The sequence below is a fragment of the Ipomoea nil genome, unplaced genomic scaffold, assembly GCF_001879475.1.
Source record: "Ipomoea nil cultivar Tokyo-kokei standard unplaced genomic scaffold, Asagao_1.1 scaffold1259, whole genome shotgun sequence".
Lineage (NCBI taxonomy): Eukaryota > Viridiplantae > Streptophyta > Magnoliopsida > Solanales > Convolvulaceae > Ipomoea > Ipomoea nil.
In genome coordinates this window covers 1,264,739-1,283,306 of record NW_017617687.1, presented here as the reverse complement: position 1 = coordinate 1,283,306, position 18,568 = coordinate 1,264,739, and the positions used below count along the sequence as shown (strand labels likewise).

The 18,568-nt window shown below is 28.8% G+C and overlaps 1 protein-coding gene across 1 annotated transcript; it reads left to right on the top strand.

The window, feature by feature from the left end:
• Positions 1-10,993: 10,993 nt before the first annotated feature.
• LOC109184325 (protein FAR1-RELATED SEQUENCE 5-like) lies at positions 10,994-13,850 on the top strand. The gene is made up of 5 exons (XM_019334321.1): positions 10,994-11,084; positions 11,442-11,540; positions 11,662-12,347; positions 12,467-12,507; positions 12,761-13,850. Exons 1-5 carry the CDS (start codon positions 10,994-10,996, stop codon positions 13,848-13,850), a joined length of 2,007 nt encoding a protein of 668 aa, XP_019189866.1.
• Positions 13,851-18,568: the final 4,718 nt, after the last annotated feature.

Below are 18,568 nucleotides of genomic sequence, written 5' to 3'. Positions count from 1 at the left end.
ACAGATGATTTGGCATCATGGAAATTACATACTCCCAAGTCCACATCTATATTTATGAAAATATATCAGGACAAAAAAACAAATATGCCACATAATGCAATTGACTCGGTGTGAAAAACCCACTGAAATAAGTTTGTCATCAATAAACCCTATAGTTTCTTGGCAAGTATATGTATTCTCAAATTCTCTTTGCATAAAGACAATCCATTGTCGAGAAAATACTATGTGTACACTTCATTTCTGTCCAAATCATGTCCCTTGTTTGTAGGGAGTAGCACATTCGGCTTTAAGTAGATGACATAATATATCTAGTAAGGAAGGTTTAACTACCTTGTGCATTTCCCTAAATCAATAAGTTTTTCAAAAACTCCAGAAAAAACATTTTAACATGGAGATGACATCAAAGTTGAGCTATCTTTGAACATCAAAGATCAGCAAAAGAAGCCTTCACAAAATGTTCAAAGATCAGCAAAAGAAGCCTTCATAAAAATCACAGACTATGCTCATCACCTTGGGATTTTGGTAATTGTAGGAAAGTAGTTTATCACAATGGCGTACTGTAAATCTATGAAGATCAGTTGCCCATAAAACAGATCAAACAAAAGGCAAATTTCGTGTTCCGAGTCTATAAGCCACATTACTATGCATATTAAGATTATTAGAAAGCATAGAAGTTGAACCAAATATAAGGGCAGTATCAACAAAAGCCTGAGAATCAGTTTGACCATTATTCAGACCAGAATTAAACCTACCTGGAGTGGCATTCGAACCAAGAGCAGACCAAGATGCAGCAGCTGGCCTTGAAAACTAGTCTACCAGTGTTTCTCTCTTGGTCGAGGAGCGGCTAGTATTCGCGAGCCATCCGGTTGCTCCATGATTTTGCACTTTCTCAGACAGCATAGCCCCATACTTGGTGGGATGGAACATTATAAAAGCTGGAGAAAGATTTCGTTTCCGCTCAGGACCACTTCAAGACCTGCAAATCTTCGGTGCCCCGGCGAAGTGGCAGCCACTTGAAATTCCTTGGATTCTGGGTTTTGAGATTCGAGGATTTCGGTAGAACATGCGACCCGTTTAGCGATTTGGGTGGTTCGCCGATCGCAGCTTTTAGCTTCCGCCGCTCTCTTTTCTTTCCTGTGCATCTCCTGGACAGAGGAGGTGGCCACAAGTGGTGGAGATAGCTTCGGAATCATCGGAGGCCGATAATCGAACGGGACCCATCAGAAGATTGCGAGGATGATTTGAGCGCATCCCCACCAGCCGCACCATGATCTGCGATCCCAAAGGCCGATGTCTCAACCTGCAAATTTTTGAAAAAAACCGCCAAGGCATGCGATCGATCTGAGGATGGGTGTCGATCGTCTGATCAAAAAAAAATTGCTACGCCTTGACATCATTATCCCTAACTCGTCTGCTGCGACATCCACGATCATACTCCCTCCGATCAAAGCCAATAATCCATTGGTAAAGCATCTATGCTGATAACGTGTTAAAAGTAAAATCATAATAGAGAGATAAGGGAGAAAGGAAGAAAGAGAGAATCATCTCTTGTATTCATCATCTCATTATATCTTTATACATCATATATGTAATCTATACAAAATGACTGTTACAACAGTTACAGATAAATAATCAATGCCATAATAATGTCCATAAATAAGAATTTATAACAGTAATTTGTACTATGGAAATAGCTTATTAAAAGGTAATAAATTATGGTAATAACCGGTGACAAAATAGTAACACTAATCTGTAGTACTTAATTACCCCATATTAAAATAGACTATTAAAAGGTGTGAAATCTATATCTATATCTATATATATATAAAAGTAAAATCCTCCTAGCCAAGTTTTCCCCCCAAAACTTAGAGGCATTTTTGTAATATCAAATATTTAGACAAATATGGCATTTTAATAATATTAAAGATTTTACCTTTCTTGAGATCTCTTACCATTTTATAATTTCAATACTAAACCCTTTTGATCTCATCCATTGTGTATAAATACACCTTATATGACCATACACAACCCCAACTAAGGTTAATTATTTTATTGATTTTTTCTAATCATCTTGTGATCTTCCACAGTTGAGGTTGATACGTGATCTGCACTGGTGAGGTTTTTATTATCTTAGTTTCTTTAATTTTTTCTTCTTTTTGGGTTTTGTTTTGTTTTTATTCTTTTGTATTTTCTGATTTTTAAACAACAAAAGTGGTTCGTAAGAAAAAATGTTGATATATTCTTTTCTTTTTTTGTCTATTTTTGTAGAGAAGATACGGATCTAGAAAGATTGATCGGGAAGCAATAGACTTCTAATCATCCTGTGATCTTCCACAGTTGAGGTTGATACGTGATTTGCACTGGTGAGGTTTTCATTATCTTAGTTTCTTTTATTTTTTCTTCTTTTTGGGTTTTGTTTTGTTTTTATTTTTTTGTATTTTTTGATTTTTAAACAACAAAAGTGGTTCGTAAGAAAAAATGTTGATATATTCTTTTTTTTTTTTTTGGTCTATTTTTGTGGAGAAGATACTATACGGATCTAGAAAGATTGACCGGGAAGCAATAGACTTTTAATCATCATGTGATCTTCCACAGTTGAGGTTGATACGTGATTTACATTGGTGAGGTTCTCATCATCTTAGTTTCTTTTATTTTTTCTTCTTTTTGGGTTTTGTTTTGTTTTTTTTTTTTTTTTTTTTTTTTTGTATTTTATGGTTTTTAAACAACAAAAGTGGTTCATAAGAAAAAATGTTGATATATATTTTTTTTTGTCTTTTTTTTTTTTTTTTTTTTGTGTGGAGAAGATACAGATCTAGAAAGATTGATCGGGAAGCAAAAGAGTTCCTTGCTCATCAAGATGATAAAGTTTTGTGATCGAGGGATGAATTATGTGTATATGTAAATATATATAGACTTATAGAGGGAACCATACTAAGAATACAATAAAAACCAAAATGAAATTAAAAGCATTTTTTAGTTGTCAATATATCAAAGCATTGGACTTTGTTTCGATTCAATTTCTCCATTTTTAAAGTGTACATTTTTTGTAATAAGAGAGTAGTTTGTCTTTCCCTTCAAGACGTTTGTCTTGCCATTTAAATTTTTTTTTTTTAGGAAAAAAATGATTAAGTACTGTGGCTTTTTTTTCAATAGAGTATTATTTTGATTTTATTCTTCATCTGACATTCCTTGATATAAAATCACTTTACTAATGTAAAATAATGTTATTGACTTATCATGTTTGCTTCGATATGCTAAGCCATTTAAAACTTAATACGGAGTAAAATTTATAATTGTAATACTTCCGTAATAATATTGAATAAATATTAATCATATGTTTAGATTTAATAATATATTATATTAAAAGAATTATTTATTAATTTAATATAGTGATGGTTAATACGGGTAAACCATATATAAGCAATATTTTACCTTAAGAATATTATACCTTAATTATAAAAATTCTACCTAATAATTTTAGTATTAAAAGTCATACAATAATTACCATAAACAATGTTTAATAATTGCCAAATTCTATTATGCAATAAAAATTACTATTATAAAATTTTTTGTAATATGGACACATTATTTTTAATTATTTCGATTTAATAATATTATATCTTATGTATAAAAATTCAAATAATACTTTTAGTACTATTGAATATTGATTGACTAACAATTATTTTAATTATTAAGGCAATTAATGGATATTTCGATTTAAAAAGTTTTCAAATATATGAATTATACATAGTAGCATTGAATCAATTAGTAAGACAATTATATTAGGTAATCTAATAAAAAAACTTACTTTTTAAATTATATCTCATCTTTAATCTTTAATAATGAATATTTTCTTAAAGTATATACATAGACTATGGTTATCAATATAAAATTAAAAGTTATATATATATATATATATATATATATATATATATATATATATATATATATATATATATATATAATGGATAATATTATTAGTACAAAATAAGTTATACTTACCTTAATAATTAATTATTAATATTATTACCTAATAATTATATATTGTTACCTTTTTCGGTGTAATTATTATGGTAATTTATATACATATATATTTTTATACTTAACGTATAATATATTGGCATGAAAAAAATTATACTTATCTTAATATATAATTAATTTTTAATATAATTTCCTTATTTTTATTAAAGATAATTATTTTGATAATTTTTCTTTCATTATTTTGTGTGATTATTATGGTAATGTATTTAAATTTTGGAAGAGATTATTACAAATATTATAATTAATATAAGTAATATAATTAATGAAATTATTATGGTAATTGTCACAATATTTGGTAATTATAATTAATATAATTAAAGAAATTGAGAAATATAAGATTTCTTCCCTAGAAATATTTGTGACAATTTAGTTAAATTACAATTAATAAAATATGAAATATAATTAAAGAAATGAAATTATTAAATTAACAAAACATGAATATTTCTAATCATACATACACTTATGCACTATAATAATCATGCAAAATTTAAATGCAACTTTTTAAATTTTTAAATGTAATTTTTTAATTATAAATCTATCAATATAAATTATAATTAATGAAATTATATTATAGAATTTTCCTATTTTCATTTTAATAAACATTATGTGTATATAAAATGAATTATACAATCATATAAGGAAATGCGTCGGATTAGAGTTTAAATTTATTCATACAAATTTTAGAATTTACATTTTTTTTTTATAAAACTAATCAAATGTTAATGTTAATAATAATAATAATAATAATAATAAGAATTTTAAAATCAGAATTATAAATTAAGTATTAGGGTAATAATTAATCTATATATATTATATATTATATATTATTATTATTATTATTATTATTATTATTATTATTATTATTATTATTATATAAAAATAAAATCATCCCTTTTCAAAAAAAAAAAAAAAAAAACAACAAAATCATCCAATTTCATTTACCCGCCCAAACTTTTGTAGTAAAGCTTATTTGGTAAGTAAATGTCTAATGGAAATTAAAAAAAAATCTATTAATTGGTAATACTGCATAATTGGTAATATTATGTATGGTATTATATTCTATAATATAATAATATAATTGATAATATTATTGTTCAAGTATAATAAAAATCCTATGTAATAATGTAATAATAAAAAAATTAAAATAAAATTAAAATAATAACAATAACAATAACAATAACAATAATAATAATAACAATAACAACAAATTTAATAATCTAAACAAAACTATATACAAAATAAATTTAAAATTAAAAAAAAAAAAAAAAAAAAAAAAAAAAAAAAAAGAGGAAGAAGACAAAGGTGGCTTCCCTTTGTAAATGATGTGGGATCATTTTGATTCCACATTGAAAATGTTTGGAAAGATGAGCTCTTAGACTCCTCTATATAAGAGGGGCATTTACAAACATATAATTGCTTGCCCATCAATATGGGCAAGTATTGAGAAGTCCAAAGACTTTTTTATTAATATATAATTCAAAAAATTATGAACATATAGTTCTATAATTATGAACATAGTGTTGTGAACATAATTATGAACATATAGTTATGTAATCATGAATATAGAGATTCAATAATTGTGAATATGAAGTTAAAAATTATGCATATATATCTTTATAATTATGAACATATAGTTCAGTAACTATGAATTTAGAGTTCTGTAATTATAAATATAGAGTTTAATACGTACTTATGAATATGAAGTTCAAAAATTATGAATATATAGCTTTATAATAATGAACATATAGTTTAGTAATTATAAACATAGAACTGTGTCCACCTTGCAAGGTGGACACGGTTCCACAACATAACTATTCGATTGACCCTGTAACATGTAAACTTTCTCAACCTATTGAAACCCAACGTGTCAAAAGGCTCTTATTTAAGAAATCTTATCTTAATGGCTTCTTATTTTAGTTTTTTTTTTTTTTTTAATTTATTAGGGGGTTTGAGAAAGATTAACCCAAAATGTATATGATTTGTTTTAGTTTTTAGCAGTTTGGAGCAAATTGCTAAGTTATTAAATAATATTTTTGGTGTTTTGATTAAATATAAAATGTTAAACAGACGAATTTATTAAAATTTTGACGAATTTGCCAAATAATCAGATTACAACAACAACAACAACAACAACAACAATAATAATAATAATCCAAAAAAAAAACTATATACAAAATAAAATTAAAAATTAACCAAAAAAAAAGAAGACAAAGGCGAGCCACCGGCACCCTTTGTAAATGATGTGGGATCATTTTGATCCCACATTTAAAATGTTTGAAAAGAGAGAGCACATCTATATAAGAGGAGCAATGAGACTCTTATAAACACAATTGCTTGCCCATCAATGTGATCAAGTATTGAGAAGTCAAAAGGTTCTTATTTAAGAAGCTTTAACTTTGTCTTCTTATTTTAGTTTTTATTTATTTATTATTAGTAGGGGTTGTGGAAGATTAACCCAAAATGTATGTGTTGTATTAGTTTTTAGCTATTTGGAGCAAATTATTGAGTTATTATATAATATATTTTGATTTTGATATTTTGATGTTTTGATTAAAGTTAAAATGTTAAAATAACGAATTTATTATAATTTTGGCGAATTTATCAATAATCAAATTACAAATAATAATAATAATAATAATAATAATAATAATAATAATAATAATAATAATAATAATAATAATAATAATAATAATAATAATAATAATAATAATAATAATAATAATAATAATAATCCAAACAAAACAATATACAAAATAAAATTAAAATTAAAATTAAAAATAATAAGAAGAAGACAAAAGGGATCCACGGGCTCCATTTGTAAATAATGCTAGATCATTTTGATCCTACATTGAAAATGTTTGGAAAGAGGAGTTCTTGAGCTCCTCATCCCACATTGAAAATGTTTGGAAAGAGGAGTTCTTGAGCTCCTCTTACAAACATAATTGTTTGACCATCAATGTGGGCAAGTATTGAGAAGTCCAAATGCTCATGTTTTATTTTTGATTACTATTGACCCGACAAATTATGATGTGAAACTATGTCCACCTTGCATGGTAGACACGGTTCCAAAATTGTTCATAATTATAAATATATAGTTCTATAATTATGAACATATAGTTATGTAATTATGAATATAGAGATTCAATAATTGTGAATATGAAGTTCAAAAATTATGAATATATAACTTTATAATTATGAACATATAATTAAGTAATTATGAACATATAGTTTTGTAATTGTGAATATAGAGTTCAATAATTATGAATATGAAGTTCAAAGATTATGAATATATAGCTTTATAATTATGAACATATAATTCAGTAATTATTAACATAGAATTGTGTCCACCTTGCAAGGTGGACACGGTTCCACAGCATAACTATTCGATTGACCTATTACATAAAATATATGTTCACCTATTGAAGCCCAACGAGTCAAAAGACTCTTATTTAATAAACCTTATCTTAGTAGCTTCTTATTTTAGTTTTTTTTTTTTTAATTTATTAGGGGGTTTGGGAAAGATTAACCCAAAATGTAGATGTATTGGTTTAGTTTTTAGCAGTTTGGAGCAAATTGCTAAGTTATTAAATAATATGTTTGGTGTTTTGATTAAATATAAAATGTTAAACATTTGAATTTGTTAAAATTTTTTCGAATTTGCCAAATAATCAAATTACAACAACATGACGACGACAACAACAACAACAACAACAACAACAACAACAACAATAATAATAATAATAATAATAATAATAATAATAATAATAATAATAATAATAATAATCCAAATAAAATTAAAATTAACAAAAAAAAAAAAAAAAGACAAAGGGGAGCCCGTCCCTTTGTAAATGATATGAGATTATTTTGATCCCACATTGAAAATGTTTGAAAAGATAAGCTCTTGAACTCCTCTATATAAGAGGTACAAACATAATTGTTTGTCCATCAATGTCGCAAGTATTAGAAGTTAAAAGGTTCTTATTTAAGAAACCTTAGATTTGTCTTCTTATTTTAGTTTTTATTTATTTATTCATTATTTATTATTTATTAATTATTAGTGGGTTGGGAAAGATTAACCCAAAATGTATGTATTGTTTTAGTTTTTAGCAGTTTAGAGCAAATTATTAAGTTATTAAATAATATTTTTGGTGTTTTGATTAAAGATAAATTGTTAAAATGACGAATTTGTTAAAATTTTGGTGAATTTTTCAATCTCAATTTTTTAAAATTGTCAATAATAATAATAATAATGATAATAATAATAATAATAATAATAATAATAATAATAATAATAATAATAATAATAATAATAATAATAATAATAATAATCATCATCATCATCATCATAATCATAATCATCCAAACAAAACGATATACAAAATAAAATTAAAATTAGAAAAAAATAAGAAGAATGATGTGGGATCATTTTAATCTCACATTGAAAATGTTTGGAAAAAGGAGCTCTTGAAAATGTTTACAAACATAATTGCTTGCCATGGGCAAGGAGTGAGAAGTCCAAAGTTTTTTTTTTTTTTTTGTTTTTTTTTTTGTTTTTTTTTTTTTTTGTTTCCTTTTTGTTTAGAAGAAGTAAATGAATATTAAAAATAGAAAGAAAATATTTCAATAATAATATTTCATATCATGAAGGAGTAAATGCATATTTTTAAAAATAGTAAATGTAAATTAAAAATGGAACAAAAATATTTCATTAATAATATTCTACATCATCAAATTTAAATGTAACGGAAATTAGGTAAAAATATTAATACATCTATATTCTAATTGACTAATTGACTGAAAATAAAAAAAAATAATTGACTGAAAATAAATCTAATATTACTAATTGACTAAAAATTTTAAAAGGAAATGAATATTAATAATTGACTGCAAATAAAAAAAATGCTCCATAATTGACTAAAAAAATGACCAGATCATTGCATTTTAATTAAAAATGGAATGAAAATTAAAAATTGGAGAAAAATATTTCAATAATAATATTCTACATTATCAATAGTAAATGCATATTTTAAACAATAGTAAAAGTGAATTAAAAATGAAACGGAAATATTTTAATAATAATATCTACAATTCTACATCATCAATTAAAAATGGAACGAAAATTAGGTAAAAATATCACTACATTTGATATTCTAATTGATTAATTGACTGAAAATAAAAAAGAATAATTGGCTGAAAATGAATCCGATATCACTAATTGATTGAAAATATAAAAGGATAACTAATCGAGTAATATTCTACCATTATATATTTTAATCCAAGTAATCCGTCCTGATGGATTGAAGGTGTTAGCTCTAGACGAAGATGAATAGGATTGTGTTGTCACTACCAATGTCGTCTACAAAGAGGTTTCAATAATGTGTAAATATAATCGGTGATATTAAGTTTTTTTTAAATGAAAAAATTGTTATATATTTGGACAAAAAAATATATCTTCCATACAAATGAATATGGATACCAATTCATTTCTATAACTGAGTTGTTAGAGAACGAGCACATTTTACTAATTTATGAAAATTCTAAACAATGATAAATAAAATCTTCAAAGTTATAGCACCGTATGCGTACATCTAGACATTAGCTATTAATTTGAGCAATTATTTGCACAAATTCAAGCAATGATACCATCAAAATATATAAACGATCCAAACCATATATTTAATTGCACTATATAATATTTGATGTTCTAATTTAAATAATTATATATCGATTCATATATTCTTAATATATTACAACAAATCAATTCCGTGCATCGCACGGGTGCAAATACTAGTGGAGTAATAATACAAAGTTTTAAAACAGGCTAATCAATGGAAAAAATGACGTATAATATTATGTGTACTAAAAGGTAATAAATTATGGTAACAAAAGGTGAGAAAATGTCTTAATTAGTAATATATGTATAGTAATTTATCTAATTATCGACTTATTTAATATATATATAAATAGCTTATTAAAAGATGTGAAATGGAGTAATAAAAAAAGATTTAAAAATAGGCTATTCAAAGGAGAAAAAGGCATATAATATCTGTATAGTAATCGGTAGTATGGAATAGCCTATTAAAAGATAATATATTATGGTAATAAAATGTGAGAAAATAGTAATACTATTAAATGTGTGGATCTTTTTATTTTTTAAATTTATTAATTAATTGAATGGTTCTTTTTTTTTTTTTTTAATTTTATTTTTAGACGGGATTGTCAGCGCGTCACTGTTCAATCCTTTATTCTGAAGCGTTCTATATATAAGAATTTGTACATTAAACAGGGTAATGAATGGAGAAAACGAAGAATATTATTGTGTATACTAATTTGTAGTACTTAATTGTTCTACATAAAAAATAGACTATTAAAAGCTGTGAAACGGAGTAATAATAAAATAAAGTTTTAAAACAGGCTAATTGTCCATGAAGAAAATGACGTATAATATTGTGTATAACAATCTTTAGTATGGAATAGCCTATTAAAAGGCAAAAAATTATGGTAATAAAAGAAGAAAAAATGGCTTAATTAGTAATATATGTATAATAATTATTCTAATTATTGACTTAACTACCATATATAAAAATAGCCTATTAAAAGGTATGAAATTGAGTAACAATAAAAACTTTAGTATGGAATACGCTATTCAATGGAGAAAATTGCGTATAATATTGGGCAATTTATATTTTATAGCATACACCCTGGCGTATGACTCTATGTGCGCCCAGCTTCAATACGACGCCGTATGGAATTGGTAAGTAACGGCTTTTTTTTATTTTATTTTATTGTTCCGTTACCTCCATTAAGTTTTAAGAAGAGGGAAGTGAGCGAGGGTTTCTAAAGTGATGGTGTCGAACATGTCTGTTGGATTAGAAACACTGTAGGAACGACCATCTTAATCGAGCTGATCTTTGCGATTTGCTCTATATTTCGCAATTGTTGGATGTAAGTCATGGATGAATCGATTGCGCAGCAGCATGTGGCGGAGACAGAGCAATTAACTGATTCGGTTGGAATGGCAGATAGAGAGAATGTTAATCCAAGTTTTTATATTTGATTTTTAAGATTATTTTGTAATTGTTTGCTGTGTGATGAATATTATTGAATTCGCATGGGATATTGATTCGTTGAATTATATAAGAATTGGTATAGGATTGCTGTTTTTGATTGTGTTTGTATTGGATGTTAGTATGGTCTGACTTGAAGATGTTGATCTAGGGATGTTTTATGTGCATTATATGGTTTGATTTGTGCGTTTTTTTTATGCAATTGTGTAGATGGACTGAAAAGATATTTTATGTATTTATGATTATGTATATTGTGCCATGTGTTTATGTGTATTATAGTTATGGATTATGTACATTAATAGTAGGGGTATTTAAACTGTATGTGGTTTGCAGCTAATCAGGATTTGGTAGGGATGTCAGTGTTTTCGGTTGATGAAGCATATGACATGTATAATGACTATGCTTTTAGAGTAGGTTTTAGTGTGAGGAGGGGTAAGCAAAGATATACTTCTGCTACAAAAACACTAAAGACGAAGATGTTTCATTGTTCGAAGGATGGATTTAAAAGGATTACAGGAAAAAGGGTGTTATTCTAAAATTGATGGTCGTACAGGTTGCGGTGCATTTGTGCAATTCGATTTACATGAGGATGGGATGTGGATTGTTTCGAAGCATGAGAAGTTGCATAATCATGAATTGGTTCCACCAAGCAAGAGTTACCTTCTAAGGTCACATAGGATGGTGTCTAGGAATCATATTTCCTATCTTACTGATTTGAAGAGCAGTGGTGTGTCTGTTGCAGATGGTGTAAGATTCCTTAAAACACAGTCAGGGGGATCACCACTTGTTGGTTTTAAAAGTAGGGATGCATATAACTCTTTATGTACCGATTCATTGAACAAATTGGATGGGACTGATTCAAACACACTGATTGAAATATTCAAACGGAGACAGTCAAGTGAAAGGGATTTTTACTTTGATTTTGAGGTGGATTTGGAGTCAAGGTTGTGTAGTTTATTTTGGAGGGATGGACAAATGAGGAGAGATTATGATTTATTTGGGGACTTGTTAGTTCACGATACAACATATCGTACTAACAAATATGACATGATTTGTGGACCTTTTGTTGGCATGAATCACCATTGCATGAATGTCATGTTTGGATGTGGTTTTTTGATGAATGAGAAGACTGAGTCATTTGTATGGTTGTTTAAGACATTTTTGAGATCTATGGATTACAAAAGTCCACAAAGTATAATGACTGATCAATGTGCTGCTATGGCTGCTGCAATTGTTCAAGTTTTTCCAAGTTCACGACATCGGCTATGTATATGGCATATTGGTGAGAACTCAAAGAAGCACATTAAAGGGTTAAGAAATCAAAAAGATTTCTTAATATATTCAATTTTTTGTTGAAGTATACGGATACAGAGGCAGAGTTTGAGTTTTACTGGACAAGGTATGTGTCTGATTTATGCTTCGTTATTTTTCTTTTTTTATATTATTAGTTTATATTGGCTTATCATTGAATGACTATTTTTAGATTATATTTTACAGAATACAGAATTAATTTTTTGGATCAAGTTTATGTGTATTTATTTGATAGTTTATGTGTATTCATGTATAAGATTATGTATATTAGTCGGTTCTGTATGTGATATCATGATATGCTTGTAGGTTTAATTTAATATATTTATGGCATGTTATTTCAGGATGGTTACAACATATAAATGTCACAATAATCATTGGATTGAAAAGCTTTATGGGTGTAGAGAAAAACGGTGTCCTGCGTTTAATAAAGATTATATTTCGGGTGGGATTTTATCTTCTCAAAGGAGTGAGACCACAAACCACTCTATTTCTAGAAGGTTGTCTAAGACGTCTGGACTGTGTGATTTTTATAACTCATTTGTTGGGGTTATATCAGAGTGGAGAAGTAGAGAAAATGGGGAAGATGTTCGATGTTCACAAGGTGTACCTACAATGGTGATGGATAATGTTAAGATTCTGTTGCATGCTAGGGAAATTTATACTATTTGTTTGAAAAAACAATTTTTGAAAGGTGGATCATGCTATCAAGAGTGTGTGATGTTGGAAGATGGTGTGTACAAGTATCATGTTTGGAGGCCTGATGTTGATATTATTAGGCATGAAGTGATCTTTAACAGCAGAAAAATGGACATTGGATGTAGTTGCAAGTTGTTCACTGAATTGGGGATTTTGTGTTGTCATTGTTTACGCATTCTAAATGTGCATTGTGTTTCTGAAGTTCCTGAGAAGTATATTTTGAAGAGGTGGACTAAAAAAGTCGTTGAAGTTGATAATTTTGATATATTGTCTAGAGTTGATAGTGGTAATGGTGCATCTTCTGTTTGGTTATTAGAAATCTTTAGGAAATTTCAGAGGCTTGCTGTTTACAGTCAGGAAAATATCGAAGGACGGAAGATTTGTGAAGAAGCAATTGCAGATGCAAAGAGAAGACTTGAAGCTGAATGTGGTGGTGGTTTATTTGAAGAATGTGACATAGGATCGTCAAGTGGTGTTATAAAGGATCCATCTACTAGGCGGATGAAAGGGTTGCGAAATAGGAGGGTGAGCAGTGTTATATCAAAGAAATATAACAAAACAAGGGGACGGAAGCATCTTGCACATATGGTTGGTTCCAAAATAAAATCTGTTGTTCAGTCTCAAGTTGAGGATGATATTTTAAATATTGCTGGTGATGGATATCTTGTGCATCCAAGTTCCGGAGGTTCTAATTTTTGTCATGTTAACACAATGTCAAGTATGGAGGATAATTAAAGCATATGTTAGTGTTAATCATCGTAGTTATATGTATCATGTACAAAAGGATGTTGAATCATATAACTCAGCAGTAATAAAATAGACATTTATTATGATTTGTGCTGTTTTAAAAGTTTATGTGTATTCATTATATAGTTTATGTGTATTACTTCATATGATTATGTACATTTTTATTTGTGTTAATTACTTTTATATTTTTATGTACATTTTTTTTTTTAGATTTGCAGTTATCAGTATAGGGAAATGTTATGCTTGGTCCTATGTGTATTATGTGCATGGATTATATTCAGTAGGATGTTTGATTGTATAAATTAGCATAAACAAAATATTTGTCAGACTTTTTTTTATTAGTATGTGCACTGTTTTAAAAGTTTATGTGTATTCATTATATGGTTTATGTGTATTATTTCATATGATTATGTACATTTTTATTTGTGTTAATTACTTTTATATATTTATGTACATTTTTTGTTAGATTTGCAGCTATCAGTATAGGGAAATGATATGCTTGGTATTATGTGTATTCTTTGAATGGATTATATTTAGTAGGGTGTTGGGTTGCATAACTTAGCAGAAACAAAGTTATTTATTAGACCTTTTTTATTGGTATGTGTACTTTTTGAAACGTTTATGTGTATTCATTATATGGTTTATGTGTATTACTTTATATGATTATGTACATTTTTAATAGTTTATAGTTTGTGTAGTATTTGCATTGATTATGCACAAAACTATATTGGAATATGAAAAATATAGAATACGTGTAAACATTAGCTTGGATTACCAAAAGGATTTTATACAGATTTATGATAATTGTCAATCAACAGAAACTTCCAAAAACTGAACCAAAATACAAGTAAGTTTGAGCTTCGATTAGCAGAATTGCTTAATACAGATTCTTGTTAATAGTTTCATTTCTATTTCTTGTAGATGTCCCTTGCTGACTGCATGACTGTTTCCATGTATTGATTGTTCTTCCACATGAGTATGTTTGCTGCATATTTGGCTCTAAGTGACGCAATGAAAGCAACCTACAATAAATAAAAAATAGATTTTAAAATTAGAAGAAACAAGAGATAATATGTATAATGTAGAACAAAGTTGACTATTACTTACATCATTATCCCTCCCCCCCCCCCCCCCCACCCCCACCCCCGGTGAAACCAGTGTCCCACTTGTCTACTTCCGTCCCTTTGTAAGTTTCCATGTGGCGCATGCAATACACGCCACAATCTGTTGTGTTCTCTTCATCCTGCCATGGCATTTGAATGCACTCCACTTGAATATTCTTTACTTTCCTAGCAAGGGAGTTTTTCTTTGATTGGAGGTACTTGTAGAAAGCTGTTTTCTGCACAATATAGTAATTGTAGTGTTTAATTAATTTGAGTAATGTAGATATTTAACTATAGGCTATAGATATTAAATATGAGTATTAGTATATCTTGCCAATTTGGTTGGGCAGTTCTCATATCTGTTTTTACTTCGTATTCCTTCAGGCAATAGTTTGTTGTCAATGATCTGAAGTTTTGATTTGGGGATGTTAAAGCACATTAAGTTGTAGTGATTATGCCTCAAGATTGTAAAGAAAACCTGAAATGAATAATCAAAAGGGATTTAACAAATTGTGTCAAATACAGACGTAAATTCAATAATCTTAGAATTCATATAATAAGGTATATATATATATATATATATATATATATATATATATATATATATATATATATATATGAGGGGGATTGCTATTGATATAACTGATGCAAGTCTTGTAAGTAATATATATATATATATATATATATATATATATATATATATATATATATATATATATATATATATATATTACTTACAAGACTTGCATCAGTTATATCAATAGCAATCCCCCTCAACTGGTAGTCAATATTTGTACAGAAGTCACCAACATTCATATTCCTAGCTTTTATTTCAACCTTTTCAAGCGTCATTTGTAAAGAAGAGGTTGGGTGTCATATAGTACATTATTTAAAAAATGCTTAGTTCAAGACGTGTACTTACGTAAGCAGCCTCTGAGAAGAAGATCCTCTTTGGTTGATCGATTCCTCTTTTAATATCAATCACGGTCAATCTGTGTGCCCAAATCTGAAGGATATTGGTAGCTAGTTGCCCACTTGCCAGTGTTGCAAGGTCTCTCTTGTTGCAAACAGATCATGGGCAGAAAACAACATTTTACTGGAAATAAACAAAACAAGTTGATATTACGTTTTGAAATCTTAAAATAATGCACAGGTATGGAATTGAAGTTCACAATTTAAAATAATCTACTGTTGCCCCATAATGTAAATGTATAATGTACATAATGTTATGAAGTAATACACATAGCGTATAACCAGGATACACATAATTTTTTGTTTAAGAATAGCTGTTGGTCCCGAAAGGGTGGTGAGAAGTCTAGAGGGGGTGGGGGGGGGGGGGGTTAATAGACTTCTCTAACTTTTTCAAACTCCTTCTGCAAACAACACTTTGTAACTTCAACTCTAAGTAACAAGCATAAACAAGTATAACAACTTAGAGTGTGCACAACGGAATTATAACGGCAAAGTGTTATGCTTTAAATTGTGTTGTGCTCAAATAGAGATTTTATACATGCATCACGTTAGAGCCACTTAGTATAGATGTAGGATGATGTATATAAAATTTCACTTGCATGCAAACGAGGGAACTACCAAACCCAGACAGATAAAGATACGCAATAAACCGTAACGGGTTAGTTCACAGATAATATAGGCATGCACGAAATATATATGAGCAGTAAGTAAATAGAGAGAGAGATTTATAGTGGTTCAGAGGTGGTGTAATCCTCTTAGTCCACTCTTCTCCTTTCACTTCAAGGAGGAAATTCACTATTCTTCGATCACCCAGATACAATAGTGAATAAGTGCCCAATGACACTTCTCCGAGTGCTTCGCACAAAGCTACACTCCACCAAGGTTTTTCGCAAGCTCCTCTTGTTACTCCGCTTTCCCGAGTACTTCGCACCAAGCTGTACTCCTACACCACGAGAACTATGCACAAAGCTACGCTCTCACCGGGTTTTTCACAAGCTCCCCTTGTTACTCTGCCCGTTACAACCGAGTGCTACGCACAAAGCTACACTCCAACTGGGTTTTTCACTCTCCCTAGTTACTCTACCCCTTTTCTACACTCAGTAGAAGATTTACAATGAAATACAAAGATTTCTTCTCTCAGACTTGAATTCTATCTTATATAGCTCAATATACCACTTGATGATTGATTGGATAATTTTCTTTGTTGTTCAAGTGTTTTCTGAATCTCTGTTAGATTCGTGAATCACTTCAAGTCTGCTTGGGCAATTTATAGCAGATGAAAGCTATTTGCCCGTTGATCAACTTTCGATCTCGATCGTCCATTTTGAATTGTAGTTGATCAATTAATTTTGCCAACTTGGTCTGCAAAAATCATTTCGCTGTCTGTCAGAAGATTTAAATAAATTTGCCGTGGCTCCTCTTTAATCTGACAAAGCTTTTCTTTGGAATGGGTAACCTCCAAATTTGAATTTCTCTGGCATGACTTTTGTTGAATTATTGATCTGATGTGCCAAGTTGATCAAATAATTTATCTGCTGATTCTTGCTTGAGTATTAAAAAGATCTCCTTCGTATATCAGCTTCTTCTTCTTCTTCGACTTCTTCTGCAGAAACAGAGCTTCAAAATAATGTTTCTGTCTAATTCTATCATGATGTCATAGCTCCTTTTGATGAAGTCATGTCCCAATAATATATCATGTTCCACCTTGTATCATGGACTATATATCATGTTCCACCTTGTATCATGGACCATATATATATCATGTTCCATTTCATATCATGAACTAGCTATCATGTTCCACCTTGTGTTATGGACCATATATATCATGTTCTATTTCATATCATGAACTAGCTATCATGTTCCACCTTGTATCATGGACCATATATCACGTTCCATTGCATATTGTGAACCAATATCATGAATTCATAAAATTCACTTCAAGTGGGAATTGAATTGTGGACCATTTGCTTTGCTTGGCAAGGTTTCTTCCATCTCGCCTGGATATCCAATTGATAAAATCCAAGACTTAAATTGTTTTGACTTATCTCTCCCACGTGTTTTCAATAAAAATTGTTCTTTAAATGAGAATCGAACTATGGATCATCTCGCATTAGGCATGCTTCAACAAGTCTTCTACCATCTCGTCCATCTCAACCTTTGGTAACTTGATGCTTCATAAATCTGTTAAGCTATGATCCCGCTTTCATTTATTCTTCTTTCAAACTGCTTTTTCGTAGACTTCATTTAGGCTTCATGGCAGTGGTGCACTATACTTGGTGAACCAGAACTGACTCAAATAAAATAAAATTGGAGTCTACAAAATACATTTGGCTCATCAAAACTTCTACAATATATTCCTAACAATTTCCCCCTTTTTGATGATGCCGAAACTTATACCCAAGTCATTTGGCTATGTCAAATTTTTGAAAAATAATCTTTTTGTCTAATTTTATTGCGACTAGCCATTTGACGGGTTTAACACATTTAAGACCTAGAGATTTTAATTTTGGACGGTCCTAAACGTATATTGAGACTATAACGCGGGGTTGCGTATTGAATTTTATCTTTTAATTTTTCTTCCCCCTTTCAATTTTATTTTCTCAATTATACGCCTCACATGCAATTACTAAG